At 39.8% G+C, this 15,218-nt stretch overlaps 1 protein-coding gene across 2 annotated transcripts in view; it reads left to right on the forward strand.

Moving 5' to 3' along the window:
- Window positions 1–15,218, forward strand: part of RASA3 (RAS p21 protein activator 3) — a 130,014-nt gene that overhangs the window by 95,452 nt on the left and 19,344 nt on the right. For both annotated transcript variants that reach the window (XM_062487938.1, XM_062487939.1), the window contains exons 7-12: window positions 2,609–2,681; window positions 6,944–7,023; window positions 10,950–11,054; window positions 11,547–11,703; window positions 12,538–12,686; window positions 14,573–14,687. In XM_062487938.1, coding sequence (XP_062343922.1) covers window positions 2,609–2,681; window positions 6,944–7,023; window positions 10,950–11,054; window positions 11,547–11,703; window positions 12,538–12,686; window positions 14,573–14,687 — 679 coding nt within the window. The remainder of the gene's footprint in view (window positions 1–2,608; window positions 2,682–6,943; window positions 7,024–10,949; window positions 11,055–11,546; window positions 11,704–12,537; window positions 12,687–14,572; window positions 14,688–15,218) is intronic.

Consider the following 15,218-nt stretch of genomic DNA (forward strand, 5'->3'; position numbering starts at 1 on the left):
ACTGCTAGAATATGTTAAGTGTTGGAGTGGGTATGTGTATGAGCTACTGAATTATGCTAGAGTAAGTAATTTGAGACTTGTTTCAGTTTTGATTTATGTAAAGATCTGAATAATCTCTGAATAATTTGAATATCCCAGAGTATATAATTTGTGGTTAGTCTTAATTTATGCATCTTCTCACCTCACAGTTGGAGGCCAGTTTTTGAGCAAATTCATTGCCTAATTTTGGGCAGGGTGGAAGAGAAATGCGAATACATCAACATCTTGCCGAGTATGCACGGTTGCATGTGAATATTTAGAATGTCTTCGCTTTCAAGGTGTGACAAATTAATGTGTATGTCAAAAAACCCTCAGTGGCTCAGTCCTGTAATTTGATATATGCAGACATAATAGCATGGATAAAATTTGGAATGAGGTTTTAGTGATGAGATTCTGCATAATAATCTTCAGTTTAAATTTTGGATTCAATTTTCCCATCTGTTATAAAAATTTCCTGTGCTGTTGGATGTCACTTTTTTTTTCTGCTTATCTAGTCATCTTTTATGTATATATCATTTTAGAAACAAAACAGCTCTGCTGTGACCTCAAAGAATCAGATTTGGTAGCATGGGTTATTAATAATGTTTTACAACAATCTTTTGAAAATACTATAAATAAGAAGCATTCTTGACAAATACCTTGCATGCAGAGGAGTCTTTGAGCCTGTCTGTATTCTGCATCTTTGTCTAGGTGTGTTATGCCTTATCTCCATTAATGGACTTTTATATTTGTCTTGTACACTTTGTTTTAAGCCTGCAATTTGTTTGGAATGGCTATTATTGAAACTGTAAGGAGATTGATTGACTAACCCTTGAATATCCAAATTTACCTTTGTCTGCTTCCCTATGCCCATCATTCTCGCTAGTATATGACTATTGATAATGTACTACCTTCAGAATAAGGAGCATAGCCTTATCCTATTCCTATCTGGGTTTTGGTGGGGGGGAGAAGGCTTTCCTCCTATCTCCAGCAAGCAGCATGCAGCTTATTCCCATTCACTGCTTTGTAATTGCTCAATAATTGTGCTGCCTTAATCGCCTCCCGTTCTACATCCTGCTTCCCAGTCCCCTCCCAGATGGGTTTATTGGTAAAGAGGCTGATTGGCAAGTGTGACTGATGAGATGGGGTTGGCAATCTGTCCTGTGTCCTGGAGATTAGTCTCTCTTATCTCTCAGCTTCTCCTAGCAATAGTGGGATATTCTTAATCTGTACATCATTCTCCTCTCTGGATTTTCCAGTGCCTCTCATTTTAGAAGAGGAAAGCTGCTTTATTCAGCTGCAATTATGCAATGACAAGCATAAAAATTTCAACAAACGTGCTGCTGTCTATTGTGCTTAGAGTCATCAGACTTCCTGACCAAAACTCTTTCTCTGCTATATTATAGATGGAAAAATATTGTATGCTGGTGGACAGGCCTATTCAACTGACACAAGAAGTCTGGAGCAGCACTGGGCATTAGACCCAGCTTTACTTGACCTCTGTGAAATTCAGAGTTGTCCAGTGAATAAGCATTAACAAGCCATCTAAGCAGTTTTGGTGCATGAGAAATGAAGGATAGATTCTGGGATGAAATGATTAGTAGGTCAGTTTTCCACATGGCTGATGTGCCTCTCCATCTGCATCTGTTTTATCTATGCCTGCAGAGCTGTAGGGTAAGATTGGTGACACAGGACAGCACACAGCTTTTCTCTTGTAGGTAGTGAGAACAAATCAAGCATAGGTTCATAACATTTGGAAGCCATCAAACAGCTGTTGGCTGGCCTGTGAGAAATGCATTGTCTGGCTTGAGCCCAGCACCAAGCAGTCAATGTCTGTGCTTTCAAAGGCAGGCACAGGCGGATGGCACGGCCCGTGGGGAATGAATGGGCAGTCCTGAGCTTGGTCAGGCCTGCTGAATGGCTGAGAGAAGGTTTGCCATGTCTTGAGCCTGCAGAACAGTAGAAATAGAGACTTCTGCTCAGCACTGGTTATAATAACTCACCACCATATTAATTAAGTGCTCCTGGTGCTGCGGGAAAAGGGATGCTAGTACAGCAATAAAAAATATTCTTACTGAAGAAACCATTCTGGGTTTTTTTGATTGTCACTGAAAAGCAGTGATTGATTTTTCAGTCCAGAATTATAAAATATGAATCACAGAAATAGCTATGCTAGTCTTGGTCTCCTGTGTTTTTAGAGTATGAGGAATTTTTGAGTCACGTCAAGACTGAGACCATCCTCCAAATGTTGCTGCTCAGAGCCCCATTCTTGCCAGTTTGTAGAGATAAAAGATTCTAGTGTATAAAAGATTCAAGCAAGTGATAGAATAAGGGTTCAAGGAATTGTGTTTAAAATGGGATAACAAAATGTGATTACTGCCACTTTAGAGAAACAGGAATGCATTGAATCTCTCTCTTAAATGTGTGCAAGTGTCTGTGCCTTGCTGTGCTGGAGCCACATGGCATTCCAGTTTTATCAGATAAATCAAGTGGATCGCTATTTCCTCCTCAGTGGCTCTGTTCTAGGATCACACTTCTACTAATGTTGTTTCTTACCCTTTTTTTTGTTTATTTTGTTTCCTTAATTCAGATCAGAAGCCAAAAAGACTAAAGTTAAAAAGAAGACCAACAATCCACATTTTGATGAAGTGTTTTATTTTGAGGTTGGTATTTCAAAGGAATGGGTGATAAGCTGAAATACTATACTGTGGGTAGTTGGCACAGCATCCTGCTCCGTGTTGTGCCAGCTGTCATCTTTGAAGACTGTTTCAAAGCGTGGTGCAGGGGAAAGAAGTACCCAGGCTCAGACTGGCCGTCTGCTGAAGGAGCAGTATCCTGCTTTCACCTCAGATGCTCTGTAGGAAAAGCTCCAAGTTGGGCACTTCTGAGCAACAGCTTTACATTTAATCACTGCTCACCCCACTAGGGTTTTGAAAAAAGCACGTTTAAAAAATTAGTTTTAAAAGCCTGAACAAACCACACACACAGAGAAATTATATTTTTTTTTCTTAGTCTGTGTTTTTATAGCTGCTCCACCCTGTCTTTCCCAGTCAATGGGAGGAAGGTTATCTCCTTAGGAATACTGAAACTGCAGAGGAAAAAATACACTTTAGCTGGTTGTTCTGGCTGTCTACCAGTCTGCTGCAATACCAGTGCCTTTTCTCCAAGTGGGTGAAACCTCTATAGCTTTATTTAATACAGAGCATTTTCAACAAGTCCAGTTAAGATAAAGTATAACATATGAAAGTCCTCATTTTGGTTCTTTCTGGCAAGAGTAGCTCTAATTGTGGTGTGTCCATACATACATGTGCATGTGTTTATAATTTAGATCTCTCTTGAAACTTTTCATTTTGTCTTCTAAAGTATGTGTATCATTCTCTTTTTCTCTTGGATATCATAGTCCTGGTCTATGCTTGACTGTTCTATTTCAGTGTACACATCTCAAGAAAGTATCTGTAATTAGGAAGTTGCTAAAAAAAAAGCTAGAGTAGCACAGTGCAGTTGGCATAGAGTAAAAAGCGCTTTCTGCTCATATGGCTTGCATCATTTAGGTCACATTTGCATTAAAAGTTGTTGCTGGCATAGGGATGGCACCTAGGGATGTGGTTCCTTGAATCAATTCTGGGCCACAACCACATCAGGAAGGGGGGCTGGGGAGAGAGGAGCCGTACAAGTGCTGTTGCACTATTCAGATCTGAAGTGCACGTCATTCTTGACATTGCTGTCTTCCCTCTCCTAGAAACCACCATCTTTGCCTAGAAGCCAATAGTTGTAGTGACCAATCTAAAGTCTGTCATATCAGCAGAAACATGTTCTTGGTGATGTCATGTGTTTGGATACAAGGAGCAGATTTAACAGGTTCCTGATTGGTAGGAGCACTTTCTGTAGTGCCTGAAGGGCTGGAAGCCATGAGGGTAGACCAGGATAGCTATCTAAGGTGATCATTGCTCTGCTAGCCCAGCACATCCTAGGATATAGCTGCCCTGCTCACAGTGAGCTTTTGCTTCCTGGCTCCATGAAACTCTATGGAGTTGCTGCATGGGCACAGTTAGCAGGGCAGAGATCCCGTGAGACTGAGTGGTAAAACTGCACTGAGGTATCTGTGTGTTTACCCAGGATTTCAGTCCCTCACCTGGCCCAGAGCTGTGGTCTTTGGCAGCAATGTGAGAGTGATGCTATACGTAAATAAACTAAAATGGGCTTCCTTATTTTGACATAGGCAGTTCTGGAGGAGCCTGTCAGTGAGAATTTTTTAATGAGAATGTAGTCCAGGAATTCAGACTGTAAGCCACAAACACTTCACCTGATTCCTTGGCTTTCTGTGTGCTGCAGAAACAGTGAATGTTTGGTATATAAACACTGGACTTGGCAGGTGGTGCCATACTGGGAGAGGAAGGAGAGAAACAAAGCATCTTCCAGCTGGAGTTGGGAGGGAGGAGGCTGGGGGCTTGCTTACCTTGCCTTTATGTGAGAGCTGGGTTGCATGCAAGTACCAGCAAAAGCAAAACCTGAACTCAAGCCCATGCCCCAGCTGTTCTGCTAACTCAGAGCAAAATGAATTATGTTGGTAAGAGCAGAGCTTGGGAAATGACTGAATCAGCCAGAGTTCTGAAATATAAACATACCCTTAGTGCAGACAGAGCCATCATAGATTTATGTCATTTTTGAGAGTAGTTAGTACAAATCAGGCTAAATGTCTTCAAGGAGCAAGGTTCTGTAGAACTGCTGTGACTGGGAAATACAGTCACTAATGAGACGTGGGCAGACTTGTGGCTGGTGCATGCAAACCAAGTGCCCCGATTCCTGTGGAGCTGAGAGATTCATGCTGTTGACAGCCGTGTCACTTTCTGCTTCTAAACAGCTTCATCAGCTTTTCTGCAGCCTGCTAGCACAGTGATTGTCCAAGCCTCCAAAGGAGGAAGCTGCTCTGTAAAAGACAGTGAATCGGTGCTTTCCTTTCTACAACCAAAAAGTCACGCAGATTTAATTTTCTAAATTAAAGATAGCTCATTGTTGGTTTAAGACATAAAAGAGCTTATTTAAGGGGTGCGGTGAGTGAAACGTGCACCTGATAGCTAGGAGCCATTTTCACCACTGCTTCAGCTGCAGCGTGGTGTGGAGATGTGTGTGCAGCTACAGGAAAATGGCCCTCTTAGAGGAATTCAAGAGGGAAGTGCTGGGGACCTGTTTTGTAAACTTGCATGTGCTGAAAAAAAATCCTGAGCAGCTGATAAATGGTTTTGCAGCTTTCCCAGGTGAAAGGGACCAACACGTCAGAGTTGTGCCCCCTTTTTTGTACAGCGTTATGGGTCAGCTACTTTAGCACTGTGGGCTGGGAGGTTCCTCATCTCCAGTTCCATACAGCTATCCCTTTTTGGAATACCACTCTTGAACCGTATTGATATGCACACTAAGTAATCATATGGGAGAACACAGATGTCATGCATGCAGATTCCAGCAAAACTTCTGAGAAAGTGTTAACCTAGAAGGGATATGCCATAAGTTACAGATACGCTGCAGCTTTTTTGGAGCAACTCCTGTGTTGGAGATAGTAAGAGACTTAAAAGTTTGCTTCAGTATTAAAATTTACACCATTAGCTTCACAATGGTAGTAGAAACTGTCATTTGCAGACCTGTAGGATACTTTGTGGGAACAGTGAAGTGTTAGCAAGGCTAGGGTGAGGAAATTTGTGTTTAACTGCTGAAGTTGTAGATGGTATTTAAATCCACTGTGCTCTCGGGTTTACCAGGTGTATTTGATTCCATTAATCTGGAGCATTTGCTGTCCAGTGATGCCAGTAGTACCTTTTAGTTTTGGTGTATCACTTTGAAAATATTGCCTGCACACACATCTACAAAAGGCTCTGAGTGTCCTCTGCCGAAGATTGTTTTCTGGTTCCTCTCCACTTAGGCAATTGTATCACTGCCTCCCTTAATTGCCATTTGCATCTCATGTACAATACAAAACCAAATAGTTAAATTTACAATAAAAGACAGTTTTTGTGGGTGGGGACTATTAAGCCACAAGCATATTCAAGCCTACAATAAAGTTCAGCTTCTGTGTGCAACCAAGAGCTGAACCCACACAACATCATACACCCTAGTGTTTGATCAGTTCCTGCTGTGGTTTCAGCTGGGTGGAGTAGCCTTTTTCATAAGTTTCTGACGCACTATGCAAAAATACAACCACCAAAGTGTTTTTACAGTAATGGTAGAAAAAAAATTTAAGAAATGTTTGTGTAAAATATTTTTATGCTAATGCTCTATTCTTCTTTCCTTTTTCCTTTTTTTCTTCTTTGCCTGTGCTTTCCTGTTAATCAGTCTTGCAAATACAGTTGGTGTACTGTGCAGCTGCTTCTGTATTCTGATATGCATAACACAGGCTAGGGTCTCTTTGTCTGCTTGGTATTTATTGGTATGGGCAGGTTAAATTGACTTCCAGGATATCAGAACAGGAAGAACTTCCCAATGTTAATTGGATACACTGCAAAATGTTTTTAAGGGTGGTTGTGGTTCCTCTCCCACACTCTGTGGAGTGCCTCAGGGCATCTACTGTACAGCTGTATTTAAAACAATATTAATTGCCCTCTTCTTTCCCTAGATGGATGAAAGCTGTGTTCCTTTCAATGGTGTTTTTCTGTTGTTGATGTAAACTTAAAGTGCTGTAGTAATATTAAAGATGGCATTTATCTGTAAAAAAAATATGGAGTATCTGCTTACTTTTGGAAATGATGGCATAGCCACCACTTTATAGTCAGTAATCTGTTTAGTCAACATGTTTATTCACTTGCATGAATGTTTTCAGTATCAGGACTGAAGTCACTTCTGGTAGTAAAATACTGTGCTCTTCCAAAGGTTTGTTTAAGTTATATCAGAATGTTTTTGTATCAGACCAAGCTGCTAAAAGTTTCCTCCTTTTTATTAGGTTACAAGACCCAGTAGCTACAACAAGAAGTCCCATTTTGACATTGAAGATGTAGATGAAGTGGACAAAATGGAGATTAGGTAATATAAAATACATTCTTAGCACAGAATTGTCTTCCAGAGTTGTGTAACTTTGTAGCAGACACTATTTGCGAAGTGACAAGCATGGTTTTTCTGTTGATAAATCAAGATGAGTTTTTTGTCACTGTATCTGTGTGTTTATTTACCTCCACTGTCCTGTAGATTCTATCTTGAATATGTGTGCTGGTTCTGATTCAGGACAGAGCCTTATTATTTTCCTTTGTTCCTCGTGTCCACTGTGTGTATAGTAATACACAGTTGCCATTAAACACAGCCTTTTATGTCTGGGCTCTCCTTTCCTCCCTCCTTTAGTTTCCCAGGACACCCCAGAGGCTCTGTGGTGCTCCAAGTACAGAGTATGTTTTTTTTTCACTTAATTTTAGCAACCTGTATAAGGTCCTCCTTCTCTGAAAGGAGACTCTTGAACTCAGAGTTTTTCTGGGGCAGAGATAGTTTCTCTTCTCTTTTGCCTTCCAACTTTAACCCTTTATTGCAAAATTTGGTATGATAAAAGTGAAATCAGTTGCACAGGAAAAAGGCAATTCTGATTTCAAAACCAAAACAATCCCACCCCACCCTGTGCCACCCTCTTAGCACTATTTTAAAACCTGCTGAGGCCAGTCAACACTGTCTCTGGGGACAGGTGAGTATAAAGAGAGGTGGGAAAACAATAGGAGGTGCAAAACTTGAAAGTGTCACATATGTCTTACCATCACTTACTATTGAACTTGAAGGCTCGGGCCATCTGTATTCACAGTAAATGAATACTGCTATTTCTGCATCAGGTGGTGAGAAATTCTCTTCTCCTTTATATTAATATTTGGAGGAAGAATGGTAGCACTGCCCCCCTCTCCGTATATTCTCACTAGAGAGGCAATGAGGCATCTGCTGGAAGGATCTATAGTTCCTTCAGAATCACAACTGGCTATAAGGAAAGGAGGGGAGACCAGGAAAGGGAAGCAATTCTTACTGCCAGCAAGCAAAACTCACCTGTGTTCAGGAATGGATCGAGGGCTCTTCTGATGTGAGCGCTGCTGGTTCATGTAGCCTGTCAATGTAGCGTCACAGCACTAAAGAGCATTAATACATTTGTGTTTGCCATGGCTCTGAGGCAGGAAAGGGAAACTATTCATATGTGAGAGAGGCAGGAACTGTGCTCTTTCACAGAGAACATTTGCATCAGGCAGTGCAAAGGTAGCTGGTTTAGGGGCAACCCACAGCTGACTCACCGGAGTAAAAGCAAATGCCCAGGTGCAGTGCTGAGCTGCTTTGGTGGTGTCAGTGTTACAGCACCAGAGGTGACCTAGTCTTAGCACTAGGCTATATTTCTGCAGATATGAAGTGACATGCCCCATATTCCATGGGATGTATATGATGAACTGGGCAACTACACCATGTCTCAGAAGGCCCAGTCTAGTCTCTATAACCATGATGCTCAGCCATGCACTGGTTTTAAATGAAAGCTAGGATTCTCTGATAGATTGTTTTGATAGTTTTGAAGAAGATGCTAGACACTGGTGTACAGTGGACACATATCACTTAATATTTCAATAATTCTTATTTTATACTCCTGGACTAAATGAAATTATACAGTTGTTTTACTTGCTGAGTATATTTTCTGGAGAAATTAATCGTCTGTAGCAATAATGTATGTGGAGCTTCAGGAAAGTCTGTCATTCCTGAAAACCAATATATCAGTGTGGTACAGATGAATAATTTGAGAGGAGGCTTGCAGAATAGTTGGGAAAAGATTAAGCACTTAAATGAAAGGCAAAGGCAGATAAAGTGTTAGTCTTGATTGGACAAATTCTCCTTAGAGCTTTTGTCCCCTATGGGACAGTGTGTTTTTGTTTCCATCTTGGGTGCTCCTTCCACCCCCGCTCACTTCCTCCACTCTGTTTAGTGAGAGTTATATTGCCTCCAAGACCTCTGGACAGATCATACAATTTATGGGTTTGGGGATTTGTTTTCTTTTTCTCTCCTGAGAAAAATAAAATTCCACAGGGTAAAGAGAAGGCTTAGTCTCTCATGATTTCTCTCTAAAGCTATGAAAAGTTCTCTTTTTGAGTGGGTGTAGGAAGCTGTAGGCAGGGCATATCAACACTTGGGGACCAGATGTTCTGGTGAATTCATTGTTTCTCCTCCCCCTCTCTCCTGTTTGTTTCTTTCTGTGACTACAATCTGACCAGTTCCAGAATAACACTTGTCATAATTTTGCCTTCTAAAATCTTGGGAAACAGTGATCTTTGAGATCTATGTATTAACATTTTTAATAAGTGCTGTTTATTCTTTGTACTCCAAGAGCACAAACCAATAACTTAAGAATTTGCCTGCCTGCTTTGCTTACTGTGTGGTGTGAGATCTACTTTGAATTGTTAGTTCGTCTTGTATAGATCCTTTGCACTGATTTTTTTTTTCTCTAACTGTGGGGAAACCCTTTAGCTGTCGGTGTTTGAAAGTGTAATTGGTAGTTAGCATCTCAAAAGAGTTTAGATAAACTAGAAAGCAGTAGCCTGTAAATACTTGGTAAATTGTAAGCTTGACTGTGTAAATATGCTTAAAGACTCCTTTCCTCCTCAAGCTGTTTTAGCTGTCTGAACTGGCTAGCAAGATGATAACCCATCAGATATTGAGAAAGGAGAGAGAAGGGCAAATTTTCAAAGAAGTTTTTCTTTTCCTTTTGGAGAGTTCTTGCCCTGCAGGAATACTGTCTAAATGATCAGAGTCCAAAAATTTTTACCTAGCAGGCATGCAGTGTGAACTGATGGTGTGTCTAGTGTATGACAGCTGATGCAGGAGACAGTGCTGAGAGATACAAGACTCAGAGGATTTAAAAGTAATGTATTCTGTACTTGAATAAAATAGGATAAATCTTTAACAGGACTGTCAACATCTGTTCCTTAGCCATTCTACTGTGGCTTTCTTGATCAGGAGGATTGTGTAAATATGTCCATAACTGGATGACTTTATACCTTATCCAAGTTAAAGTTGCTTTTCTAAAAATTGTCATTAGTTGAAAACCTGTATTTCTTTCTATGTACCATTTTTCCCCCCAAAAGGCACATTCAAGCTGTCACTTAGCTGCAAAATAGTCATCTGATCTTGTTTTTTAGTAAAAATAGCTCTTAAACTTAAATAAAACCTTAAAATACATACAGAAACAAATACCCTGGTGGGTATGGTAGCATTTACCTGCATGCTGGGCTGGACACCAGTACTTTTCCTTTGAATCTCAGTGCAGTTTTTTTCCATCCAGATGTTGAAGAGCATGTGAAAGGGAAGAAAGGATCATCTGTGGGTAGATACCAGAACTCCCCAAATGTGAGGCTCTGAGTGTCAAAATTTGTGTAAACTTCAGCCAATGCACAGATTCTACCCCATGGCAGAGCTATCCTACAGCTTTGAGTATCTCTGCAGAGCTAGTTTAGGTGCCATAAGTGGGTGTGCTTGACACAGGAGTCTTCCTAGGAGCTAAAAACTGGGAAAAATTGTGTAGAACTAATTTTGTAAAGCTGTCACTTAGCTGTTAGTAATCCCAAATTAGACAGGGACTAACAATATGTAGTCCTTAAATAACTTTGAGCTTTTTACCTTGGTGTCCATTTTACCAGTGTTTTTCCATTATCTGGGATAGCCCACCAGCCATCTGAATCTCTATCAATATGAAAAGTGGAAACAGTACAGAGAAAAAGTTAATCTGAATTATATTTTTTGCTGATGTTTTATGGAGGTGAATTGTAAGGCTTCTGAAGTCTAGGGTAAGGTTATCTCTTTACTGTGTGTAAACCATTGCTGTACTGTTTCAAGTCTTTGTAACTCACAGACTTGAGGGGAAAAACCCCAATTTGGAAAAAAAGTTGGGATTTTTTTTTTTTTTTTAATTTTTAGTAATATTTTAAATGATTAGTTTTTTTTTTTTTTTACAGGGTTGATCTTTGGAATGCCAGTAACTTGAAGTTTGGTGATGAGTTTCTAGGAGAACTGAGACTCCCTTTGAAATTTCTCCGACAGTCTAGTTCTTACGAAGCATGGTATTTGACATTTTTCTTTTGGAGAATAAGTAGAAACATATGTCTACTCTGAAGACTTAGGAGTAATTACTGCTATGTGATAAAGTTTAAATGGATTTAATTTGTATCTTTTTTGTAAGCAAGCCAAAGTAATCTTAGCAAGTGTAAGAACAAGAAGTTTTGATAATGTGATTAGAGGTTTCAGTCTGCCTCTCTGTAGCATGTGGGAGTTCTACTATGTTGTTTTTATATTATTTACTGCAGTTCATCAGCACTGCTATGGTTTTTGTGTGTGGGTTTTTAATCGTATCTACATAAATCTTTATGTTCGGAACTTCTCATGTTGCAGTTGGTGCAAAACAGACTGGCAAACTTAATTAAGTCTGATTCAGATCAGAGTTTGATGCATATATAAATACCCTGTGTATCTGTACAGTTTCTCTATGCTCATGTATAGCCTGAGAAAATATTGTGTTTCAGCACTAAGTTTCTGTCCTATTTTTTACATATCAGGTATTTTCTGCAGCCCAGAGATAATGGTAACAAGTCATTGAAGCCTGATGACCTTGGTTCCTTAAGGTTAAATGTGGTTTACACTGAGGACCATGTTTTCTCCTCAGACTATTACAGTCCGCTGAGAGACATCCTGCTAAAATCTGCAGATGTTGAGGTAATTTGCTTGTGTTGTTTGTTGTTTACTTGCAGGTCATCTTCACAGGGGTCTCTGAATACTTGTCACTATCTTGCTGGCACATAGTTGTGTAATTACCAGAGAGGTCAGCGCTTCCATTTCAGACCTCAGAGCCTTGTTAATCTCTGCATATCCCTTGTGCTTGTTTTGAGTCCTTGCAGAGGTCTTTATTTGGGTTCTGTATGGTGGTTGAAGGCGGACCCAGGAACACAGTGGTTTCAGCAGCAGTACATTCTCTGTGGTTTTTTAATTTTACATTTTAAAATGCCAAGTAAGCTTCAGTTTGATCAATTGTTTTCCTTTACTGGACAGAAACAGATTTGTTTGCATAATTGAGAAAAACCCAAACCAAGAACTAATCCTGAAACATCAGCGATTTGGACCATGTGTGCCCAGATGCATACTTTCTACAGTTGTAATGGTGCTTTTGGTTTTTTTTTCAGTAAAAGAACTGGGTTCTTTATTCACTGGGACTTGAAATTGCAAAGGGTTAAATAGAGTTCTTTCTCTTCACTTGCTTCCCAGGCAAGTGACATTTACTGAAAAGACAGCCATTGAAAATGTGGGTGATAAAAAGAGACTGTACTGTAATAGTTTTTAAGTTGCTGCCCTCTTGTGACCAGAATTTACAGCCCACAAAAACTGGGCTGTAATGTCCACCCACATATAACAACGTCTGTTGTATACAGACATTTGGATAACTGGCCATTGCAGCTGCTGTGTGGGGTTCTGCATTAATAAGCTAATGGGAAAAGAAGGAAAGAGTGGTTGTTCTGGAAGGATTTCTCAAAGTTTTTATTTTCCACTGTTCAGCCTGTTTCAGCATCAGCTGCACATATTTTGGGTGAAGTTTGCAGAGAAAAACAGGAAGCGGCCATACCTCTGGTCAGGCTTTTCTTACACTATGGCAGAATTGTGCCTTTCATAAGTGCCATTGCGAATGCTGAAGTGAAGAGAACTCAGTAAGTACCAAAAAACAAAATGCTATCAAAAATACCTAAACTGCATTGGCTAGTGCTAGAATCCTCCACTCAGTTTCTAGAATTATGTGATTTCAGAAGAAAATGTCAGGGTGATTGCTGTACTTGCTAGCTGAGTGGCAGAGTTCTTTCTAAATTCTTTCACTGCTTTCAAAATCTGGTTAATTTTACCTTTAGGAAGAGTTCCCATCATTTGTTGTGAAAATTATTTGCAGGACTATTCTAACATGTGAGAGCAGGTATTTTTACTCAGTCTTAAGTATATATGATAACTGAAATTCTACATTACCTCCAGCTGTTCATATGAAATAATTTTATCTTTATTGTATGCTAATAAATCTTTTAGTGCTGAGTAAGTGTTAATTAGTTCAAAACAACAAGCAACTTTCTTCCTAATCCTGAATATTTAAGGCAAGCCATGTGTATAGTCATACCAGTGAGAGGGCAAAGGAATTAAGGATGGGATTGAATTTGGCATGGGATGGCAGAAAATGAAGTTGGGTTTTTTTGGCTGTTTGTTTTGAGTTCCTTGTTTGACTTGCTGGTGGGCTGATAGTTCAATAGTGTAGGATCTCGTGTTCATACCAAGCAGGTCCTAAAGAATATTTGTTGGCAGAGTCCTTGTGCCTGTCTAGTCATGCTCTTGACTAACAGTAGAAGAGACAATTGGGAGTGAAGGGGAATGACTGATCCTGACTGTAAATTTCCTCAGTACAAAATAAAGTCTTTGTGTGGGTTGGCTCTCTCCAGAGTGTCTGGGGGATCCTTCCTGTTGGTAGGTGTATTTTTTCTGAGCTGCTGGTTGGCTGAAACAGCATAGTTGCTGCAGCACGAGGAAACCTGCTGATCCCTAGTCAGTCATGTTCCTATGATAAAGCAGCAAAGATGGTGTTTGTTTTCAGGGCTTTCTGGCATTTGTAACACACAGTGAACTTACTTCTTTTTTTTGTAAAACAAAATTATGGATCCAGCAAAGCAATTGATTCCATCACTTACTGCTTACAAATGAGTACAACCATAGTAAGCTGTAAAAAATAGAAAAAGATACGAGCAAGAAAATAACTTCAGATCCAGGTTTGATCTGCAGTCACTAAGCACAGGTTTTGATTGTACATATTGTAGATGAGATCATTGGTTATGTACCTATTTACATGAAGTAAATTGCTAAGCAGGGAGGTACAGGTGCATGGTAGAGCCACTGGCTGAAGCTTTGTCAGACACAGAGGCTGTATATCTGTACAAGATGAGTTCTGTGCAAGAGATTTTTAGAAAAACGTGAGAGTCTGCAAGGTGCAAACTTGCAACACAGTTGGCAGGGCTGAACTGGGGTCTGCACTGTGTTATCACAGAACAGAGATCTAAGTCCCTTAGAAAATACGGCTGTGCCATTGGAGCCTGTGTTTTCTTCTTCCTCCCAGCTCACAAGTATTTATTTGTAGATGCAAATAGTAGGTGGTGTGCAATGTCCAGTGTAGTTGTGAGACTGAAATCACTGCCTCTTTCCCTTATTCAAATTAGCACTGTTCAGTAGCATGTGAAAACAGATGTGTTTCCCACATTTGTGCTGTAGGCCTCTTTGATTTGAAGCTGTGTGTCGCTGTGTGTTTGGATAGTGCACTGAGCACACGACATTAATACCATGAAGATCTACAGTCCCTCTGGATTTTTCAAGGCTGTTGCTTTTCTGTTATACCATGGAAGTGCACTAAATGCTGCATGGCTGCATTTAATGGCAGGCTCGTGTCAAAGGGAGATTTTGCTTGTGCATTCAAACTCAGGATTCTGACACTTTTCCCTGCTGCTTTTATTTCTATGTATTAGCAGTTCATTACAAAGAGACTAAATTACAGAAAATTGTTCACTTCCAGAGATCCAAACACCATTTTCAGAGGAAACTCGTTAACTTCCAAGTGCATTGATGAGACAATGAAACTGGCAGGGATGCATTATCTGCAAGTTACATTAAAGCCAATTATAGATGAGGTAAGAACATTTCAGACTGTTTATTTGGTAAAATGTTGTTGTAGAGACCTTCAGGGAACAAATACTGATTATTACTTCTCATTTTAAGAACACTTTGTAAGAAAAATGCTTAATAGCTTAATAGCTATTAATAGCTTGTTTCTGCATTAAAATCCTCTGTGTTAGATTAGCCACAGCTGAGTCGTCCAATTCAGAAACAGTTGGATTGCATTAAAGGAAAATTTCTATTTATTAAATCACATTACTCTGTTTTATAAAAACTGGCATTTATTGTTTCTGAGAAATTAATAAATAGTATATACAATAGCAAGCTGTTATGAAGCTATAAGTAATGTGTTTCATCCAATGGATATAAAAGGATACAGTTATTCTTAGATAACTGTGCATGTGATGCACATATTGGAATAATGGTTTATTATCTATCCAGTCCAGAATGGTGGGTGTGGGTACTTTAGTGCTGTAATTGGGCAGTACTTTCAGACCACAGACTTCCTTTAAATGTTTTGACAATTTCTTCAGCTGTTCTTGTCT

Source organism: Cinclus cinclus, chromosome 2, assembly GCF_963662255.1.
Source record: "Cinclus cinclus chromosome 2, bCinCin1.1, whole genome shotgun sequence".
NCBI classification, from domain to species: domain Eukaryota; kingdom Metazoa; phylum Chordata; class Aves; order Passeriformes; family Cinclidae; genus Cinclus; species Cinclus cinclus.